This window comes from Lonchura striata, chromosome 1 (genome assembly GCF_050655825.1).
Source record: "Lonchura striata isolate lonStrDom1 chromosome 1, ASM5065582v1, whole genome shotgun sequence".
In the NCBI taxonomy this organism is placed as follows: Eukaryota; Metazoa; Chordata; class Aves; order Passeriformes; family Estrildidae; genus Lonchura; species Lonchura striata.
Genome location: NC_140703.1, coordinates 31559000 through 31578353, shown reverse-complemented (window position 1 = coordinate 31578353; position 19354 = coordinate 31559000). Strand labels below are relative to the sequence as shown.

The 19354-nt window shown below is 44.2% G+C and overlaps 1 protein-coding gene and 1 pseudogene across 2 annotated transcripts; both read right to left on the bottom strand.

Moving 5' to 3' along the window:
* Positions 1-2080: 2080 nt before the first annotated feature.
* Positions 2081-3454, bottom strand: LOC110480737 (epidermal differentiation-specific protein-like). Its single transcript, XM_021548900.3, has 2 exons — positions 3313-3454; positions 2081-2848 (listed from the first exon to the last, which is right to left on the bottom strand). Exon 2 carries the CDS (start codon positions 2793-2795, stop codon positions 2265-2267), a length of 531 nt encoding a protein of 176 aa, XP_021404575.3. The 5' UTR covers positions 2796-2848; positions 3313-3454; the 3' UTR covers positions 2081-2264.
* A 6485-nt stretch (positions 3455-9939) lies between these two features.
* LOC146768632 (epidermal differentiation-specific protein pseudogene) lies at positions 9940-11572 on the bottom strand (annotated as a pseudogene). The gene is made up of 2 exons (XR_014953293.1): positions 11473-11572; positions 9940-10965 (listed from the first exon to the last, which is right to left on the bottom strand). The product of XR_014953293.1 is annotated as an epidermal differentiation-specific protein pseudogene (transcript).
* Positions 11573-19354: the final 7782 nt, after the last annotated feature.

The following is a 19354-nucleotide window of genomic DNA, read 5'->3' as shown; positions in this document are numbered from 1 at the left end:
TGCTTGAGCCTGGATGTCACTGCACTGAGACCTGCCCTAGATCAGTAAACTGTGTTCCCCTGTGCTGGTTTTGCATGGCCTGGTTTTTAGTAGTGAGAGGGCCACAGAGGTCGCTTCTGTGAGAAGCTGCTGGAAGCTTCCACCATGTCCAACAGAGCCAATCCCTGATGGCTTTGAAGATGGACGTTCCAGTGGCCACGGCTGGACCAATTAGAGATGATGGTAACACCCCTGTGATAATCTATTTAAGAGGAAACCAAAACAAAGGTGGGGGCATGGTTTTAATTCCAGATGGAGAAGAGGATCAAGCGAGAACATGTGAAGGAGACAACATGGGGACACCAAGGTCAGTGGAGAAAGAGTCCAGGAGGTGCTTCAGGTGCTGGAGCTGAGATTCCTCTGCAGGCCATGGTGAAACCATGGTGAAGCAGCTGCGCCCCTGCAGCCCCTGGGGATCCACGGGGAATGCAGAGATCCACCCACAGCCCATGCAGGAGGTTTCCATGATGGAGCAGATGGATGCCTGGAGGAGGCTGTGATCCAGTGGGTGGCTTAGTGAGGGGAAGAGCCCCTGCTTCCAGGCTGGAACAGCCTGTCCTTGGAGGACTGCACCTCAAGGAAGAGTGACCCACGCCACAGCAGTTTTGGGAGGACTGCTGCTCGTGAGATTGGAACCACGCTGGAGAACTTCACAGAGAATTTTCTCCTGTGGGAGGGACTCCACAGTCTCACAGGGAAAAAAATTCTCTCCCTGCACAAGGGAAGAAAACCTTGGGTGACAAACTGACCAAAACCCCTACCCCCTTGTCTCCGTGTGCTGTCAGTGGGATGGAGGGGCTGGGGGAAAAAAGCTGGTTTTGAGGGCTTATTTTATTTCTCATTATCCTGCTCTGATGCTGTTAGTAATAAACTCGCTTTGTACCTCTAAGTTGAGCCTGTTTTGCCCTTGGAGTGTTTCCTCCTGGTCCTTATCCCAGCTAATGAACCCTTTGTTAAAATTTTCTCTTCTCTGTCCAGCTGTAGCAGGGGAGGTTGAGTGAGTGGCTTTCGTGTGTGTCTGGTGTTTAGCCAGTGTCAAACCATGACATCCCCATGGGTGACATTGCACTGGGAAGGTGTCTCAGAGCACCAGGTCTAGTTTGAGTGCACTTGCCTCTGGGGCATAGAGATCATAAATAGGCCAGGGGCCTGGGGGACCCATGATGAGTCTGTGCTGAGCTCTGGGGCTGATGGTGTTTAGCTAGGTGAACTGCACTCTGCCAACCCGTGGGACTGTGTGAACAGGAATAGGGCTTTGGGACCACACAAATGACAAAGGCAAGTTTGCTCCAAGGAGGGCAATTCCTTATGGAATAATTTGCTGTAACTGCGCACATTTGATCACATCACATTTATTTTCCTGATGACCTCTACAGATCTCTGAAAGAAGGTCTCTCATTACTGCTTTTGTCAGCAATATGCTTTGCAGTTTTTGAGATTTGATTTACCAGGATGGAGAATCTCATTTAAGTTTTGCCACAGTATTGCTCTGTTGAATTCAAAGGCCAAGGCACGGTCAAGAAAACACAGCAGCACAAGGGGGAGGAATACTCTGACAAAGAAAAACAAGAAAAAATTAAAGGAAGTATCAATAACTGAATTGAAAGTGAGGCAGCTGTTTAAAAAAATCAGACAACTTTTACCATTGGGACCAAGCATTCAGGCAATTCAAATTTATGAGAACAGTCTGTTTGATTATGTAATTTGGGCAGTAAAAGGCTGTATCACCACTATGATCAATGTCTTGAGGTACAATCAAATATGTGATATTTATACACAGGCTGCAGGTGAGAGTTTGGCCAGAATCACAGCAATTGAGCATATAATTAATATGCTCACCACGACTTTAGCACTGGCTGAGTTAAGCCTGAACCCCCTGTTACTGAACAGTGAAACTAGAAGGAGACAAAACCTTACAGGAGAGATCCATGGAAAAGGCCTCAAAGTAACTGCACGAAACATTCTCTGAATACACAGAGACATCTCATCATGAAAGGGCAATATTTATCTACACCAAACAGTACACAAAACAGACCCACTGTTGCTTGCAAGAGCTTCTTTAATGGCACCAACACAAAATAGATTAGAGACAATAGCAGAAGCCATGGTATTGCAGGGGCATTTTAAAAAAATCACTAAGAATGTGACAAAAGCAGAGGCAGAGATGTAGGTCACAGATTTCTTGCCAGGGCTGCATCTTTCCTCAGCACTGCAGGATTTGCATTCTAATAAGAACGGCCAGCACGAAGGGGACGCAGGAAGGAAAGCTTGTCATTGAAATTTATTGCCTTGTAATTTGGAAGGTTTTCACGTTCTCGAGCAAGGTATTGAATTCCACTTCCATCACTGTGCTCACACAGCAGCCACACACCTCTCTGTACTTTGTGGGAAGTCATGATGTCGTTGTCATGTCCTGCAGCCAGGTTGGTTGCTTCTCGCACTACCCTGCTTTTCCCTTGATAGTTGGCATGCTCATAGAGAGTGATCTCAGGATTGCTCAGATCTTCAGTGATCATCTGCAGAGAACTGATCTTATTATTCAACTTTGTACCAAAAAAGCTATGGTCTCCCTCCTCAAGTACCAGAAATCGACCTCCATAGTTTGAATGCTCATAAAGCACCCAAGGCTGGCCAATTACTTTTGCCGAGGAGGCAAGATCATTCCAGTCTGCATCTCTTAAATTGGCAATATCAGAGGTGAATTCTTTGGACAAACCCTGGAAATTGGTATGTTCATAAAGGATGATTCTTCCCATCTCAGCAGGACTTCTAGAGTTTGAATTCCTTCCTCTAGGAGCTGGATGACAACCTGCACAAAAGGAAGACAGGTAACAAGCAATGATTGCAAGAAGACTTTTAGACATTGAAAAAAAGTTATGGACAGTGAGAAGGAAAAACAGGGAAAGGAAAAATAAAACATTTAGAACAAAGAATAAGCATAGATGTAGCTGGAAAAGAGTGAGGTCATGACATACGTGTATTGGTTTAGGTATATACACAAGATTAAGTTGTAAAATATTCTCACATTCACCCTCCACAACTGTGTGTCACTGCCCACCCCCACCCTGTCCCTTGGTAAGGTTTGTTCCTCCTGCAGCAGCCATCTCCTCGTGCCCTGAAGGATGGGCTCAGTCTCTGCACATGCACACAGCACAGCCTCCCGTCTGTGCTGCAGCTCTCAGCCCAACGCTGAAGCCTCCTTCCCTTCCCCTGCATTCCACAGCAGCTGCCCAGGAAACCTCCCAGCTCTCCTGTGCAAAGTGTGCCTCTTACCTGGATGCCAGCTGCAGGGCTGGGGAGAGCTGAGGGCAATTCCTCCAGGGCACAGCTGCTCTTTGTGAGGGGCATCTCACCTCCCGGTATTTATACGTGCACAGAAGTCTCACAAAGGACCCCAGTCAACGGAACTGAAAGCGTCCAATATTACCCACAGGGATCAAAACTCATTATCCATTCTATTTTGCTTCCTATTGCCCTACAATTAGATATCTTCTTCCTCTTGTTCAAAAGTCCATTGAAGCATGAGTGACTTGATGAAATGGAGAAGTTCACTTCTTGTTTGTCCTACTCCTCCAGGAGAAAATGGAATCAGAGTAATAAAAGGTAGGCAAATAGTTGGTGACACGTGTGCTGGAGAATGTTTCTGCCTGTTGGAGTTTTCATGTTCACTTTTCTGGGAAGAATATCTAAGACACAACCTTTGTTTTACTAAGAGTTTTGTTGGGAGATATCCAGGTGGCAGAGGGGGCATTTATATTTTTCTTTTTTCGGTTGCCTTTTCTCCTTAGGATCACAGTACCATTAATGTTTGAAAAGGCCTCCAAGGTCCAGCCTTTGACTGAATGCCACCATGACCACTAAACCATATTGCAAAGGACCATTTCTACTTGTGGCTTGAATATTTTCAGCGATGGTGACTCCACCACTTCCCTGGGTAGTCCATTCCAAAACTCAACCACTCTCACTATGAAGAAATGTTTCCTAATACCCAGACTGAACCTCTCCATACACAACTGAAGGCCATTTCCCCTTGTCCCTACGTTGCCACAAGGTCCTTTCAGGTACTATCAAAAGTAAACACATCTGCCCTGAGCCTCCTTTTCTTCAGGATAAAAACCCTCAGCTCCCACAGCAGCTCCTCCCAGGATTTGTGCTCAAGACCCTTCACCAGCCTTGTTGCCCTTCTCTGGACTTCCTCCAGCACCTCAATGTCTTTCTTGCAGTGAAGGTCCCAGAATGAACACAGGATTCCAGCTGTGGCCTCACCAGTGCTGAGCACAGGGGAACAATCCCTGCCCGTGTCCTGCTGGCCACACCATTGCTGATACAGGCCAGGTGCCGTGGGCTTCCTTGGCCACCTGGGAAGACTGATGGCTCATGTTCAGCCCTCTGAAGGTGTGGATGCCCCATCCCTCAAAGGGTTCTTTAGGGTCCCTTGCAGCCCAAACCATTCTCTGATTCTGTGACATATGTATTCATGTATATATTTATGTACAGTAATAGATTGGCATGGTACTATCATAGATAACAATCAAAACCATCAATATTGTTGTCTCAAAAGCAGAAAAAGGTCACAGTGTAGAACCCAGAAAGAAACTGTAAATAGAGACCTTCTGGCATAATGTAAAACCAGCTTCAAAGTCAGAATTTTAAAGCAGAAGCATGGCAAAAGAAATATAGATATTTTGCAGACATTTATTTTGCGTTCAGTACTGTTTTATTTTAAATAGTGCTTTATACTTTCAGTCTTGAAGTTAAACACTTGAATCTGGTTAGACATGGTGTTTCTTTCACCAACATGTCAAATAGCAATCTTATTATGCTAAATATGACTCTAAACATTTTTTCAATTCAGGCTTAAGATATTACTTCTTTTTAATGTTTTTCCTCTATCAATTTTTTCCATTACTGTCCATGGACCACCAATATTGTTTCTCCTCATTTCCCCATCTTCCCTTATTTTCTTTTCCAGATGGGTACAAATTATTTCCTACATCAAGTTATTGGTTCTCCTAGATGCCATGGTATGTTCTCAGTGACTCCTACTGGAACTCTGCTTTGCAGAAAACAGCATCTCCTCTGCTGGGAATTCTGTAGCATGTGTCCCCAGGATTCAGCCCAACCTGTCTCTGGTCACTGTCTTTCAAGGTGCTTTGATCTGACTTGTTCTGCTCTGGGGTTCCTGACCAACTTCCAAGCACCAGAAATACCATCTAATGAGTTACTGAATTGAATTCAACTAACAATAAATTGTAGAACCAGCTCTATTTCTGTATTTTCAAATAACTGCCTTTGGTGACTTATCAGTAGGAACTTACTTTACGGGATCATGCTACTGGAGGCTGTGCTTCCTCCTTGCTGGTTTTGGAATTAACTCACAGGCATTCTGGATAGCATTAAAAAGTCATTGCTAGAACACTTCCCAGAGTCAACTCTGAACCCTTGTTGCTTTGTCAGTTGTTTAAAATATTTCTGATTTATATTTTCACAAAATGTTTTATGTTGTCACTTCCAATTCTCATGAAAATCTACATTAGCATAAAACACATTTTCAGTGCAAAAGTAACAGGATGTGAAGATGGATTCTCTGTTTCTTTGGTTGGTTTTTAATTTCTGCTTGCATTTGTGTTGAAAGACACTATGATGTCCACTCAGGGGAAACTGTCTGCAGCAGCCCAACCATTATCACAAATAGAAGCTAAGGAAAAGTTAGAGAGAACTCTGGGACCTGGGTCACTGGGTGGTCATGTTGGGTCTAAGAGTGTCTTCCCCAGGCTTTGAGCACTGCATGACACAGAGCAGGGTGTGGTGCTTCGGCAGGGAAGCCATGGCTGGACTACAACAGAGGCAGCGGCATGAGACAGAGAGGCTGATACAGAGCATGGGGTCTGCAAGACCACATTGAGGAGGCAGGGGTCCTGCACAGGCCTCAACCACAATGGAGTGTTCTCTTGAGCCTTGTTCGCTCTCTCCTCCTTCAGTCACTAGCTCTACAGGTGTCTCCACTGTCCTGCTAAGACACGCCTTACTACACAGATTTCCACCACTTGTGATATTTTAAATCTGGGAAGACAAGCTTGTGAGGGTATGTGGAATATGACAGCCTCTGTTTCACGGATTTTATCAAAAAAAGACATTTTCAGTTCAAGAGAAGTTATAATGATGTGATTTGCCAGCAATGTTTGAGCTGGAGCAGCCAGCAAGCAGGGCATGGATATAGAGAGGGATTTCAGACAGGCAGGAGACTCGTGCTGGGATTCAAGGCACCCACGACTGCCAGAACACCCATGAGAACAGTGTGTGGTGTGTGGGGGCTGGCTGCAGGCACCAAGCTGCACTAGCCCGGGCCTAGGAGACACCAAAGTGTCCTCTGGTCAGAGAGCCCAGAGCCAGGTGTGAGACTGGAAAGGCTGAGGGCTCTCAGTCCTGTTGGAAGCACCGTGGAGGTGTTTGTGGCTGTGGAGAGCGAGGCTGTGCAGGTCTTCCCTAGAGGGCTTCCGTGGGGATGGCTTGCAGAGAAGGAAGGAGATGGGGCTGTGCCTCTTCCATTCCATTCTGTGGGGGTGCTGGTGGTGTCAGCTGTGGGGTGGCTGAGGGCAGCCCCTGGTGTGTCCAGCCGGTGCCGCTGGCCCTGTCCGTGTCCTTTCCGTGCACAGGCGGTGCCTGTCCCTGGGTCACACAGCCAAGCCCAGCACGGGCTGGACCTGCAGCCTGGGCAGTGGCACTGGGAGCAGCAGCCTGGACAGAGAGCTGCAGCCTGGGCTGCAGCAGCTGAGCAGCAGGAGCTCCTGGGGCTGAGCTCTGCTCATCCTGAGCTGTCCCGACACACGGCACTCGGAAAGTCACTTGGCCAGAAAGATACCCTGGAACTGGGGCTTTCCCCCACAGAAGAAGCACTATCATGTAACTTTAGTGTTCTCTCCTTTTGCTTTCAATCCTGATCAGCTATTTGCAGGAACTATCATGGGCTTTCTCAGAAGAGCATCTTGTGTGTTGAAATCCTATAGATCAGCAGATGCCCTCTCAGTTCTCTTTTTCTTGAACTGGTGGTTGGATGTGATTCTACTTCTACTCTCTCTCGAAAGCAGGAGAACCACATCATGAAATAGTCCCTTCCAAAACCCCAAATTCACCAAGAAACCCTGAAACACTAAACAGAGGAGAGACAAATTGCAGGGTCACATTAATTTATGGGTGCAAGGACAATGCAAAGGAGCTCATTAGACTCACTGAGTCCATGTCCTGAGTGCACAGAAATCTCCATCAGGACAGCATCAGTCTGACAAGGCTGATGGGATGGACGAGGGACACTGATCATCTTTATTTATAGCAGGATTCCTCAGGAACAAGATGGCTCAGGAAATACTGGGATTTGTCTGTCTTGGTCCTTATGTGATGAGCTTGAATGATGCAGGGAGCCAGGAGGATTGTAGGGTTGGTGGGTAATTGAAGTTGGAAGTGACCTTTGGTTTTCATTGGATCCAGTCAGCTGCTTAACACAGGTACAGCTGTGAGGTGAATTATGGTTGCTGGTGCTTTATCCAGTCTGGTATTGAAAACCTCTGAGTATGCAGACTACACAACATTGGAACACAAGCTTTATGAGGAACAACCTGGGGAGCTGGGGTTGTTTAGCTTGGAGAAAAGGAGACTCAGAGGTGACCTTATCACTTTCTACAACTGCCTGAAAGGTGGTTGTATTCCAGTGAGGGTTGTTTTTTGGTTTTTTTCCAGACAGCAACTGTCAGAACAAGAGGACATATTCTCAAGCTGCACCAAGGAAAATTTAAGTTGGGTGTTAGGAGAAAGCTTTTACAGAAAGAGTGATACAGTACTGGAATGGTCTGCTTGGGGATGTGGTGGAGTCACCATCTCTGGATGTGTTTAAATACAGATTGGATGTAACACTCAGTGCCATGGTTTAGTTGAGGGCATGTTAGGGCATGGGTTGGACTCAATGAGCTTGAAGATCTATTCCAATCTAGTCATTCTGTGATTCTCTAGTGGTGTGATTTAAAATTGGCTGACCTCATCAAGAAAATGTTTCTCAGCCATTGAAGAGACAAGGCTAAAGGAGGTGCACAGCAAAAGGACAAGAAAGAGTCTCATCTGGAAAGAGGGAAGCTGTGACTGCAAGTAAGGAAAAAAATATGATCCTAAGGGGTTTTCAGCTCTGGCAGAAGGGCCAGAGAGCCTGGGGAATCTCCACCCTTGCAGTTCTTCAGAAATATCTTGAGGATGGCCATGAGTAACCTGTTTTCCTTTGGCAGTAGCTCTGCTGTGAAGAAGGCTTTGGTCTAGGGAGGTCCCTTCTACACTAAATATTTCTGTCAGTAATTCTAAGGAAGATTTAAAGGCCTTTGTCATTCTCTGACTGATTACATCCTTTGTTCTATTTCAGTGAAAAAATATCATCATAAAGTCATGTGTACAATAATTTTGATTTTTTTCTTGGACCATTATAGATACCATTTTCCAACATCAGACTTCTCTCCCAATTCCTCTACAGGCTCTCAATCATTACAAAAGTTTCTACTACCAAGAAAAGACAAGATTACCTGAGTGCACAAATGTTACACCTTAAAGTGAGGCATTGCAAAATCTTCAGGTCATAGTGTCAGAAACAAGGAAAGAACATCAGTAAGGATGTTCTTACATCTTTATTTTCTTTCCATTGTATGAAAGCACTCCATGATCTTGAATTCCTTCCATATATGTGGTGTTCTTTCCCTGTCCTTCACAACATTCTGGTGTTATCCGCTACATGCCAGAGAAGCAGCTGGAAAGGTGCTATTCTTCTACCCTGTCATGCCACAACCATAAACCATCCAGCCTTAGCTGTAAAAATGCTAAAGCTTTAGTAGAGACTTCTGTCTACACAGCCCTGTACAGTAGGACAGGGTAGATTTCCTCGTCAGTCAGCCTTGGAAAGCAAGGGTTTTACTGATGCTTGGAGCCATATAAATTCATTGTGCTGATATCCAAAATTTAAAACTGTTACTGTAAAAAGAGGTACTGTAGGATGTAAAAAGAGGAACATGAAAGTAAGAGACTGGGACCTGAAACCACGGCAAGGCTCACTGTATTGCTGAATTTGCTCATCCTAGAATCACAAAATCACGGAATGATTTTGGCTGGGAGAGGTTTCAAAACTCCAGCTAGTTGAACACCGTGCCATAAGCAGGGAGATTTCCCACCGGGCCAGGTTGCTCAAAGCTGTGTCAGACCTGGCCCTGAACACTTGGAGGGATGGCTCAGCCACGGCTTCTCTGGGCAGAGAGCAGTGCAGGGCAACGGGGCAAACTGCAGGCCAGCACAGAGGGACAGCAACACTGCAGTGCAGAGCTGCCACGGCACAGCTGCCACAATGCACAGCCCAGGGCGTGCAGCTGTCACTGGGCAGGGGGGAGGAGGGCTGGGGCTCTGCACTTCCAGGTGAACTTGCACCTGTCAGAACAGACCATGGAATACCTTGTCATCCCTCCTCCCTTAGCAAGGTACCACAGTGCCTACAACAGGACAGTTGTTTCCACTGGGATGATCCAATCAGTTCAGTGTTAGGAAAGCTTACTGTTTGATTGTGTGATTTGGGCAGTGGAAGCCTGCATCACCAGCATGATTCTTCAGTATGGTTGATTGTACACAGTACAACCAGAAGTGTGCTATTTAAGAACACTGCATGGGAGAGGTTGGCCAGGATCACAGCAATTATCAACATGCCTGCCAAGATTTTAGCACTGGCTAAGTCCAACCTGAGCCCTCTGTTACTGACCTCTGAAACTGGAGACATCTAAGGGAAATGTGCAAGTGACACCATGGACCATTTCCCGGATACACAGAGACATCTCACCATGAAAGAGAAATACTTATCTATTCTAAAGATGCACAAAACAGACCCACTGCTGATTGCAAAGGATTCTTTAATAGCACCAACACAAAATGGATTACAGACAATGGCACAAGACATGGTACCTTTGTAAAACAAATTAAAGCAAGGCAATGCTGGACCTACACTTTCATTTTCTGTTTGTTTTAGCAACAGAGACAACATGCAATGTTTCACCATTCCATAGCACAGGTCTCTGGAATGCCACCTGCGGGTGAATTCGGTTACACATCCCTGGCATGTTTTTTAGCTTGGACACCCTTTCATATGATTAAGCATGATAATCCTTTTATTTATGGGGTGGGGGAAGTGTGCAAGGCAGGATAGAGAAGTACAGATCTGAAGTGCAGCACAGCAGACAGCTCCAAGGATAAAAAGGCTACACAAGCAGAAGGAGAAATCTAGATCTCAAATTTCTTGCTGGTGCTGCATCTTCCTCAGCTTTGGAGCATTTGCATTCTAATAAGAGCGGCCCGGGCGAAGGGGACGCAGGAAGGAAAGCTTGTCATTGAGGTAGATTGCTGAGTAATGTGGAAGATTATCTTTTTCTCGTGCAATGTATTGAATTCCACTTCCATCACTGTGCTCACACAACAGCCAGGCACCTCTCTGGACTTTGTGAGAAGACATGATGTCATTGTCAAATCCCGCAGCCAGGTTGGTTGCTTCTCTTATTACTCTGCTCTTCCCTTGGTAGTTGGGATGTTCATAGAGAGTGATCTGGGGATTGTGCAGATCTTCAGTGATCATCTGCAGAGAGCTGATTGTATCATTCATGCTTCTGCCAACATAGTTATGCTCCCCCTCCTCAAGTACCATTAGCCGGCCTGAATAATTTATGTGCTCATAAGCCACCCAAGGCTGGCCAATTACTTTCACTGAGGAGATAATATCATTAAAATCCAAACGTCCCAGATTGGAAATGTCAGAAGTGATTTCTCTGGACACACCCCTGAAGTTGGCATGCTCATAAATGATGATTTTTCCCATCTCAAGACTTCTGAGGATGAAAGTTCTTTCTGTTGGCCTTGGATGACAGCCTGCAAAAAAGCAAGACAGAAAACAGTGTTGTAAGAAGACTTTACACAAAATTATAGAGTGCATAGGAAAATAAAGAAAATGTAAAATATTTTGAACAATGAATAAATGTTACAACAGCTGGAAAAGAGTGAAGACTTTACATAGTAGTTAGTATTTGGACGGATAAAATTAAATATGTGCCCACAACTGCCCACTTTTAAATATTTATGTGTGTTGGGTTAGACATATGTCCAAAAATAAGTTGTAAAATACTCTCACATTCACCCCCCACAACTGTGTGTCACTGGCCCCCTCCACCCTGTCCCTTGGTAAGGTTTGTTCCTCCTGCAGCAGCCATCTCCTCGTGCCCTGAAGGATGGGCTCAGTCTCTGCACATGCACACAGCAGAGCCTCCCGTCTGTGCTGCAGCTCTCAGCCCAACGCTGAAGCCTCCTTCCCTTCCCCTGCATTCCACAGCAGCTGCCCAGGAAACCTCCCAGCTCTCCTGTGCAAAGTGTGCCTCTTACCTGGATGCCAGCTGCAGGGCTGGGGAGAGCTGCAGGCAGTTCCTCCAGGGCACAGCTGCTGTTTGGGAAGGGCATCTTACCAGCCTCCATTTATAGCTCACTCAAAAGTCTTGTGCACCACCCAATTCCACAGAACTGGGAAGTGGTACCATGCCACCAGGGATCAAAACTCGTTAACTATCCTGACTTAGAATAGATGTTCCTATGATCAGACATTTTCTTTTTCTCGTTCAAAAGTCCAATGAAGTGCAAGTGATTTGATGAAACCTGGGAAGTTCAATTCCTGTTTGTCCTTCTCCTCCAGAAGAAAGTGGAATCAGAGTAATAAAAATGTATCTAAGTATTTTGTGACACACAGGCTATAGGATGTTTCTGCCTGTTTGAGTTTACATTTTTTCTTTTCTGTGAATAATATTGAATACACAACCTTAGTCTTACTAAGAGTATTGATGGAAGATTCCAAGTGACAGTGGTGACATTCACATAATATTTTTTTTTCTTTTCCTCTTCCCCTTACAATCAGAGAATCATTGATGTTGGAAAAGGCTACCAAGATCAACAAATCCAGCCTTGAACAAAATGTCACCACACCCACTAAACCATATTGCAAAGGACCTTGTGTTTTGAATATTTTCAGGGATGGTGACCCTACCACTTCCCTGGGAAGCCCATTCCAAACCTGACCAATCTTTGAATGAGGAAATATTTCCTAATATACACACTGAACCTCCCCATACACAACTGAAGGCCATTTCCCCTTGTCCCACCACTAACTGCCTGGAAAAGGGCCAAACCCCTACCTTGCCACAAAGTCCTTTCAAATACTGTCAAAAGTAAACACATCTGCCCTGAGCCTCCTTTTCTTCAGGATAAAAACCCTCAGCTCCCACAGCAGCTCCTCCCAGGATTTGTGCTCAAGACACTTCACCACCCTTGTTGCCCTTCTCTGGACTTGCTCCAGCACCTCAATGTCTTTCTTGCAGTGAGGGTCCCAGAATGAACACAGGATTCCAGCTGTGGCCTCACCAGTGCTGAGCACAGGGGAACAATCCCTGCCCGTGTCCTGCTGGCCACACCATTGCTGATACAGGCCAGGTGCCGTGGGCTTCCTTGGCCACCTGGGAAGACTGATGGCTCATGTTCAGCCCTCTGAGAGTGTGGATGCCCCATCCCTCAAAGGGTTCTTTAGGGTCCCTTGCAGCCCAAACCATTCTCTGCTTCCTTGGCGTATGTATTAACATATATGTTTATGCATAGTAATAGATGGGCCTGGTACTATTGTGGATGATCAACAAAGGCACCAAATGCTGTTATCTCAAAACCAGACAGAAAGTCACAGTTTTGCATGCAGAAAGGGAGTGTAAATAGAGAAGTACTTGTATGGTGCAATACCAGCTCCAAAATAAGAATTTTAAAGAAGAAGTATGGCAAAAGATAACCATAGATCTTTGGAGATACTCATTTTGTACAAAATATTGAACATTGTAAATGATGCTTTATACTGTTGGTTTTGAATTTAAACACTTGAATCTGATTAGACATGGTGTTTCTTTCCATATTATTGCTAAATATGACTCCAAAAATTTTCCCAATTCAGTCTGAAGCAAATGCTTCAGGTAATACTTCTGCAGCCTGGACTGCAGCAGCTGAGCAGGAGGAGCTCCTGGGGCTGAGCTCCGCTCATCTTGAACTATCCCTACACACAGCACTCAGAAAGTGACTTGGCAAGAAAGACACCCTGCAGCTGGGGCTTTTGCACAAAAAACCCAAACACCCTGGTGTAACTTTAGTGTTCTTTCCTTTTACTTTCAATCCTGATCAGCTGTTTGTAGGAACTATCATGGGCTTTCTCAGAAGAGCATCTTGTGTGTTGAAATCCTACAGATCAGCAGATGCCCTCTCAGTTCTCTTTTTCTTGAACTGGTGGTTGGATGTGATTCTACTTCTACTCTCTCTCGAAAGCAGAGAACCACATAATGAATAATTTCCCTCCAAAAAAAACCCAAATTTATCCAGAAATCTCTAAACACTAAACGGAGGAGAGACAAATTGCAGCGTCACATTAATTTCTGGGTGCAAGGACAATGCAAAGGAGCTCATTAGACTCACTGAGTCCATGTCCTGAGTGCACAGAAATCTCCATCAGGACAGCATCAGTCTGACAAGGCTGATGGGATGGACGAGGGACACTGATCATCTTTATTTATAGCAGGATTCCTCAGGAGCAAGATGGCTCAGGAAATACTGGGATTTGTCTGTCTTGGTCCTTATGTGATGAGCTTGAATGATGCAGGGAGCCAGGAGGATTGTAGGGTTGGTGGGTAATTGAAGTTGGAAGTGACCTTTGGTTTTCATTGGATCCAGTCAGCTGCTTAACACAGGTACAGCTGAGAGGTGAATTATGGTTGCTGGTGGCTTTATCTAGTCAGGTCTTGAAACCTCTGAGTGGTGTGATTTAAAGTTTTCTGACATCATCATGAAAAAGCTTCTCACTATATCTGTTGAATACTCTCTTGATTGAGTTAATGTCTCTCTCATTTTCATCCTCCCAAAATATTCACTCTGAAAAGTTTAGCTTCATCTTCTCCATAACTTGCTCATAAGCATTGGAAAGCTGCTATTAGGTCCCACCAAAACATTTTCTCCCAGCTGAATGTGTTCTATTCCCCAGCTTCTCCTCCCAGGGCAAATGCTACACTCCCCTGACCTTTTCCATGGCCCCCCATTGAACTCTCCCAGTTTACCAACACCTTTCTATGCTACATCACCCGGAACAGGATGCAGTGTTCTGAATGCTGCCAAAGAAGCAATGAGCTCCTTAATCTGCTGATTTAGGCAGCCCAGGATGCTGTTGGTCACTGGGCAGATTTGGTTCATGTTCACTTCATGCCTACAAAACCCACAAGGTCTTTTTCAGCAGAGCTGCTCCCCAGAGCGTCAGTGCCCAACATGTGTCATTGCAAGGGGTTCTTCCTTCCTAGATGCAGGATTTTTCCACTTCCAATTTTATAAGGGTCCTTGCCAGCCCATTCCACCTGCCTTCAAGACCCTTTTGGATGGCAGCTCTGTTGTCCAGGGCTGCCACAGGCAAATTTGTTAAACAAGCACCTGCTCACCTCCTGCAGCATAAGTGTCTCAGTCATAAATATATGGGGACTGCAAGGGGCATGAGGAGAAGTGTCTTGGTGAAAAAGCAACCAAAAAAGTGATATCTATGTAGCTGGAAAAACAGCAGTCCCAAAAAGGATAATGATCCTGTATGCCAAGAGATGGAGAGAATCTACAAGAAATAACGTCAGCGCTCTGTTGTTTCAGCCCATAGATGAGCTATCCTTTCTATGTTAAAGACTGAATAACTAAAGTCTCTAAACTATTTTAGCAGCAGGGGAGAGCCTGCTGATTTATGGAGTAACAAACATGAAGATCCAGATGGGAATGCAGTAGCCTGGTGGAAGAGCGTTGCTTTTTTGCTTTTACAAACCTGTCACTCATCCATAGTTATTAGGGTCATTAGGGAGTTTCTCAACTGACAGAATTATTAGTAATAAGACCCCAGGAGAAAGATACTTCAACTATGAAATTTAGAAAGAGATTTTTTTCAAGATGTCTTCTCTCAAGGATATCTTTGTCCTTCTTCAAGAATAAAGATTCCCTCTCTTACACAGCAGAAGTGCAGAACTTTCAAAGATTTTGACATTAACGCTAATGAAAACTAAGATTTATTGAGACTAGCATTTGAATAATCCAGTTGTTGAAAAGTGACAACACTGGACAAATAAAACCCTGTGTGACTTGGATCTACAACCAGATGGGGTTAAGAGGCCTGTCACAAGTTTTAGGTGCCCTCTGTTTCCTCAGTCCAGCCAATAGTTGACACGACACGTCAGTGCCCATTCCCCTGCCCACCCAAAGAGTCACGCACAGTCTCTGTGTACACCCCTGTGTTCCTCTGACAAGGGGCCAGCACGAGCTGCTGTGTCTGTAGGGCACAGCCTGCCCTAAGGAGAGGTGTGAGCCTGGGTCCTGGAGCTGCCAGCCAGGAGCACTCAGTGTGCTCGGAGCAGCTGATTTACAGCAGGATTCACTCACTCAGGTGCAGCCCCATGCTGCCACCTTACATCCATTTAAGCTCCAGAGCAGCTTTCTGTGCCATGCTGCACTGCCACTTGGAACCAACCCATTGGCACTGCTGAGGCTGGATTCCCAAATTTGTGGGCTCACTGGGCTGCAGGGCTGCCTTGGCTGAGTCATGAGAATGCCTCCCTTGGTGCCTTAGCAAGATAAAGCTTGAACGTGTCTGCCCTGTAAAGCCTGTAAAGCACCCTGCAGATAACCTGTCCTCAGAAAGGCGGTAAGAGGAATCACTGTTTCACAGGCAGAAACAACCACAGAACAAGACCAGGCTGGTTTAGCTCGCTGCCAGCATCAGATCTTGTCTGCTGGGAAGCCAGATGACGAGCAGGCATACCTGCTTCCTGTAATATGTGTGCAGGAGGCTAACAGTGGACTGCTAAAAGACAAGATGTACCCAAAGCAGTGCTCCCTTGCCACCGAGCTGCCTTTAATGCCAAGGCTCCGCCTGCAGGCATAATGAAGTTTTCACACACCATTTAATGACTAAAGCATGGTCAGAACACAGCAGTGAAATGCCTAGTCACATGTTATTGTTCCTTATAATTCAAAACTGTGTTTCAGTATTTAGATTATTTCCTTCTTGTTAAACTGAAAAATTCATTTTGAAGTATTTGTGCCACTTTTTTTTTACTCATTTGCTGAACAAATTGTATTTTCAGAAAGCCTCTTCTGAACACAGTTCTTTGAAATAGTTTTTTTTTCTGAAACTGGTTCCTTAGACAGTATTGGTTCCCAGCTCAACAGGTGAACTGATGCATGATAACTGAACCTCCGGTATATTTTTGGCAACAAGATCAAATTTGACAACATAAGTGATCCTATCATTGACAAGAAACAGAGCTGTGAATTTGGAATTAAATATACTCTTCCACATCATGTTTGGAAAAACACTGATTAACTAGAGGGATCTTGAGACAGAGGAGCTGGTTTTGAGAGGAGCAAAATTCCCACCAAATTTTTCTGCCTACCATAAAAGAACTCAGGTTTCCCAGATATCCCAGTCTTGAAGAAGAGAGATTGCAGAGGACCAAATTCATAAGATATTATATATAATATAATATTATATACGATATACACATTGTATGTTTCATATTTTATATTACATACTATGCATAATAGAGAATATACAATGTATCATATATAAATCATCTGTCATGTATTTCAGATATCATATATGTTATCTGTTATATGTGGCATTATTCACACCCTCCACAGCAGGGTGTGCTGCCTGTTTTGAGCTGTGGCAATGTGGTCTCAGAAATGTTGGTATTTGCTGTGGAATCTCAGCAGAGCTTATCCAATTACTTAGGGATGGGTGGAGGATGAGCATTTGGCTGGCTTCTTCCCCCCAGCCTCTTACACACACACACACACACCTGTCCACTGATTTCCCTTGAAAAACCCTTCTCTCCCCCACATTATTTTTTGGAACATTTCTAATCTCATTCTCTGAGGTGTGATGCCACAGGTACCAGCACATCAATTGTTCTCTTGATTTACAGGCAGGTGTTGCTGTCAAGATCAAACTACAGCAAAAATAGGGAAGAAATGCAAAGCATATCCTTATTAAGATTAAATTAAATGCTCATAAAACTATCTTCCCTCCAAAGCAAATGGTCTGCTTTTTCTAGAAACATGAAAGGCAGGGGAGAGAGCTTGAAAAACATTCAGTCCTGATAGCATGCCTATGGGAAATGCAAGGTTTTCACATACCTAATCCCTACAGAGCAGGTTCTCCAGCTAAAGTGGAGCCCCTAGATGACAAAAACATAGCTCTCTTTACATACCATAGCCTAAAAAGTCTTTAGTGTAATATAGCTGAGCAAGAAGGGAAGCTGTAGTTGGGACAAACCAGGTAATGTGAAGCAAGAGGAAACTGACTTTCTTGGTTTTTGTTGTTTTTTTTTCTTTTTTTCTGAAACACTTAAAAATGTGCTAAATGGCTCAATAATCCAGTAAGTTTTCATTCATCACTAAACAACATCAAAACTCAAGGATGACCTCTTGACATGTTTTCTTTGCAACTGCTTTCACAGCCTCATCCAATCTTTGCTGTTTCAAGGTATCTTTTCACAATAAGCCAGTTCTCATTCTATCCATGAGATATCTACAAACAGGTGATAGGCATGTGGGAGGATTTGCACAGCTTTTCATTCATTTATGGTTTTATCACTCACCATGGGAAGATTTAAACTGAACTATATATCACATAGATTACATTTTTTTGTTACCTTTGAAGTTTATCTTATTATAATGTCTGCCTAAAAATACAAAATTTCCCCAAAGCAAACTGCTCATGTATTAAGACAATAAAGAACTTCCACCCTGACCTTGATTGATCTTATCTGTACTGTATAGATAATTTCTGGATGCCACATCTGGGTACAACTTCCTTCATCCTGAACCTGCATGGATGAAGTGATGAGAATTATAAAGGTCACAGGCAACCATAATAAAACCCTTCATCATATCTTAACAGAGCTCAGATACTTCAGAGCAATGATTTCCCTGCATCTCTGTGAGAACTGAGAACCCCAGCCTTGTTTTGGGGCCACATGTGGTGGTGAAATTCCTCGTCCAACCCGTGCTTCCAAAGAAAAACTCCGCAGGCTTAGCTGTTCGGTCTCAAGGCAGTTTATTGCTAGTTATCTAACAGATTATGTTCTTGGACTGCGGCTATTTGATCAGTGGCCTGGGTAGAGGCACACACACACCCTGACATCCTCTCTATCTGCTGTCTTCTTCGTCTCTCTCTCCGCCCAGGGCTGCTGCTATCTTTTATATGATATATTACGTATAACATGTTTACAATTATTCCCCAATACCTACTACCTACATTGCCAAGTGTTTTTCTACTCTAAACCAATCTCTGAGTGCCAACATCACCAAGAACATGGAGGTAAGGAAGAAGAAGGAGGAAGAACAGGATCAGCCCACTTTCCTCCATCTTAGAACTTCTGATCCCCATGTACAAAGTGAAAACCCCCCTGTACATATGTTAAAACCCCCCTGTACAGTACTAAAAAAATTTCCCCTCTACTTTGTAACTACTTTTACTATACTATCTAACCTTTTGTGACTGCTTGTTCCACCTCCAAAGTTGGTAATTCATTCCATGGCTCAAACTCAAAATCACAGCTGTTTTTCAGCTGTCTGCCAGGGTCTAGAATGCTTCTGACCAAGGCCTGGAACCTCTAAAAATGTCTGAGAGACATTGTGAGTTCCCACACATCTCCTTCTGAAAACATGCAGAAACCATAAATTAACTTCTACTAACCATTTATTGAGTCCACAAATCGTCCCTCTGTGGATGTCACAAACATAAAAGGTAGAAACTCAAAATAAACCCTCATCTCTTTTTTTTGATTTTTGAAACACTTTCCCTCTATTCAGGGTTATGCAGGGCACCCCTGTAGTGCCATCAAAACAGATTCCAGATGAGTTCACATTTCTCTCTGTAGCACTCTAACCATACAGAAACAGAAACCCTACTTCAATTAGACCACATGTGATTTTTGTGGCACCTACCTGCTACCTAAAGAAATACCACTATGCATACCTTCATGCTACACTCCATGTATGATAAATCCTTGGTGTGTCCTAATTTCTTAATATCAAAAATATGATTATTCTATTTCATTTTTTATTTTATGTATGGTCAGAATACACACCTACAGTTTCATATAGTACACAAAGTTACTGAGACAAATAGATTAGAGAATACTCATACTTTGCTATTAAAGTATTA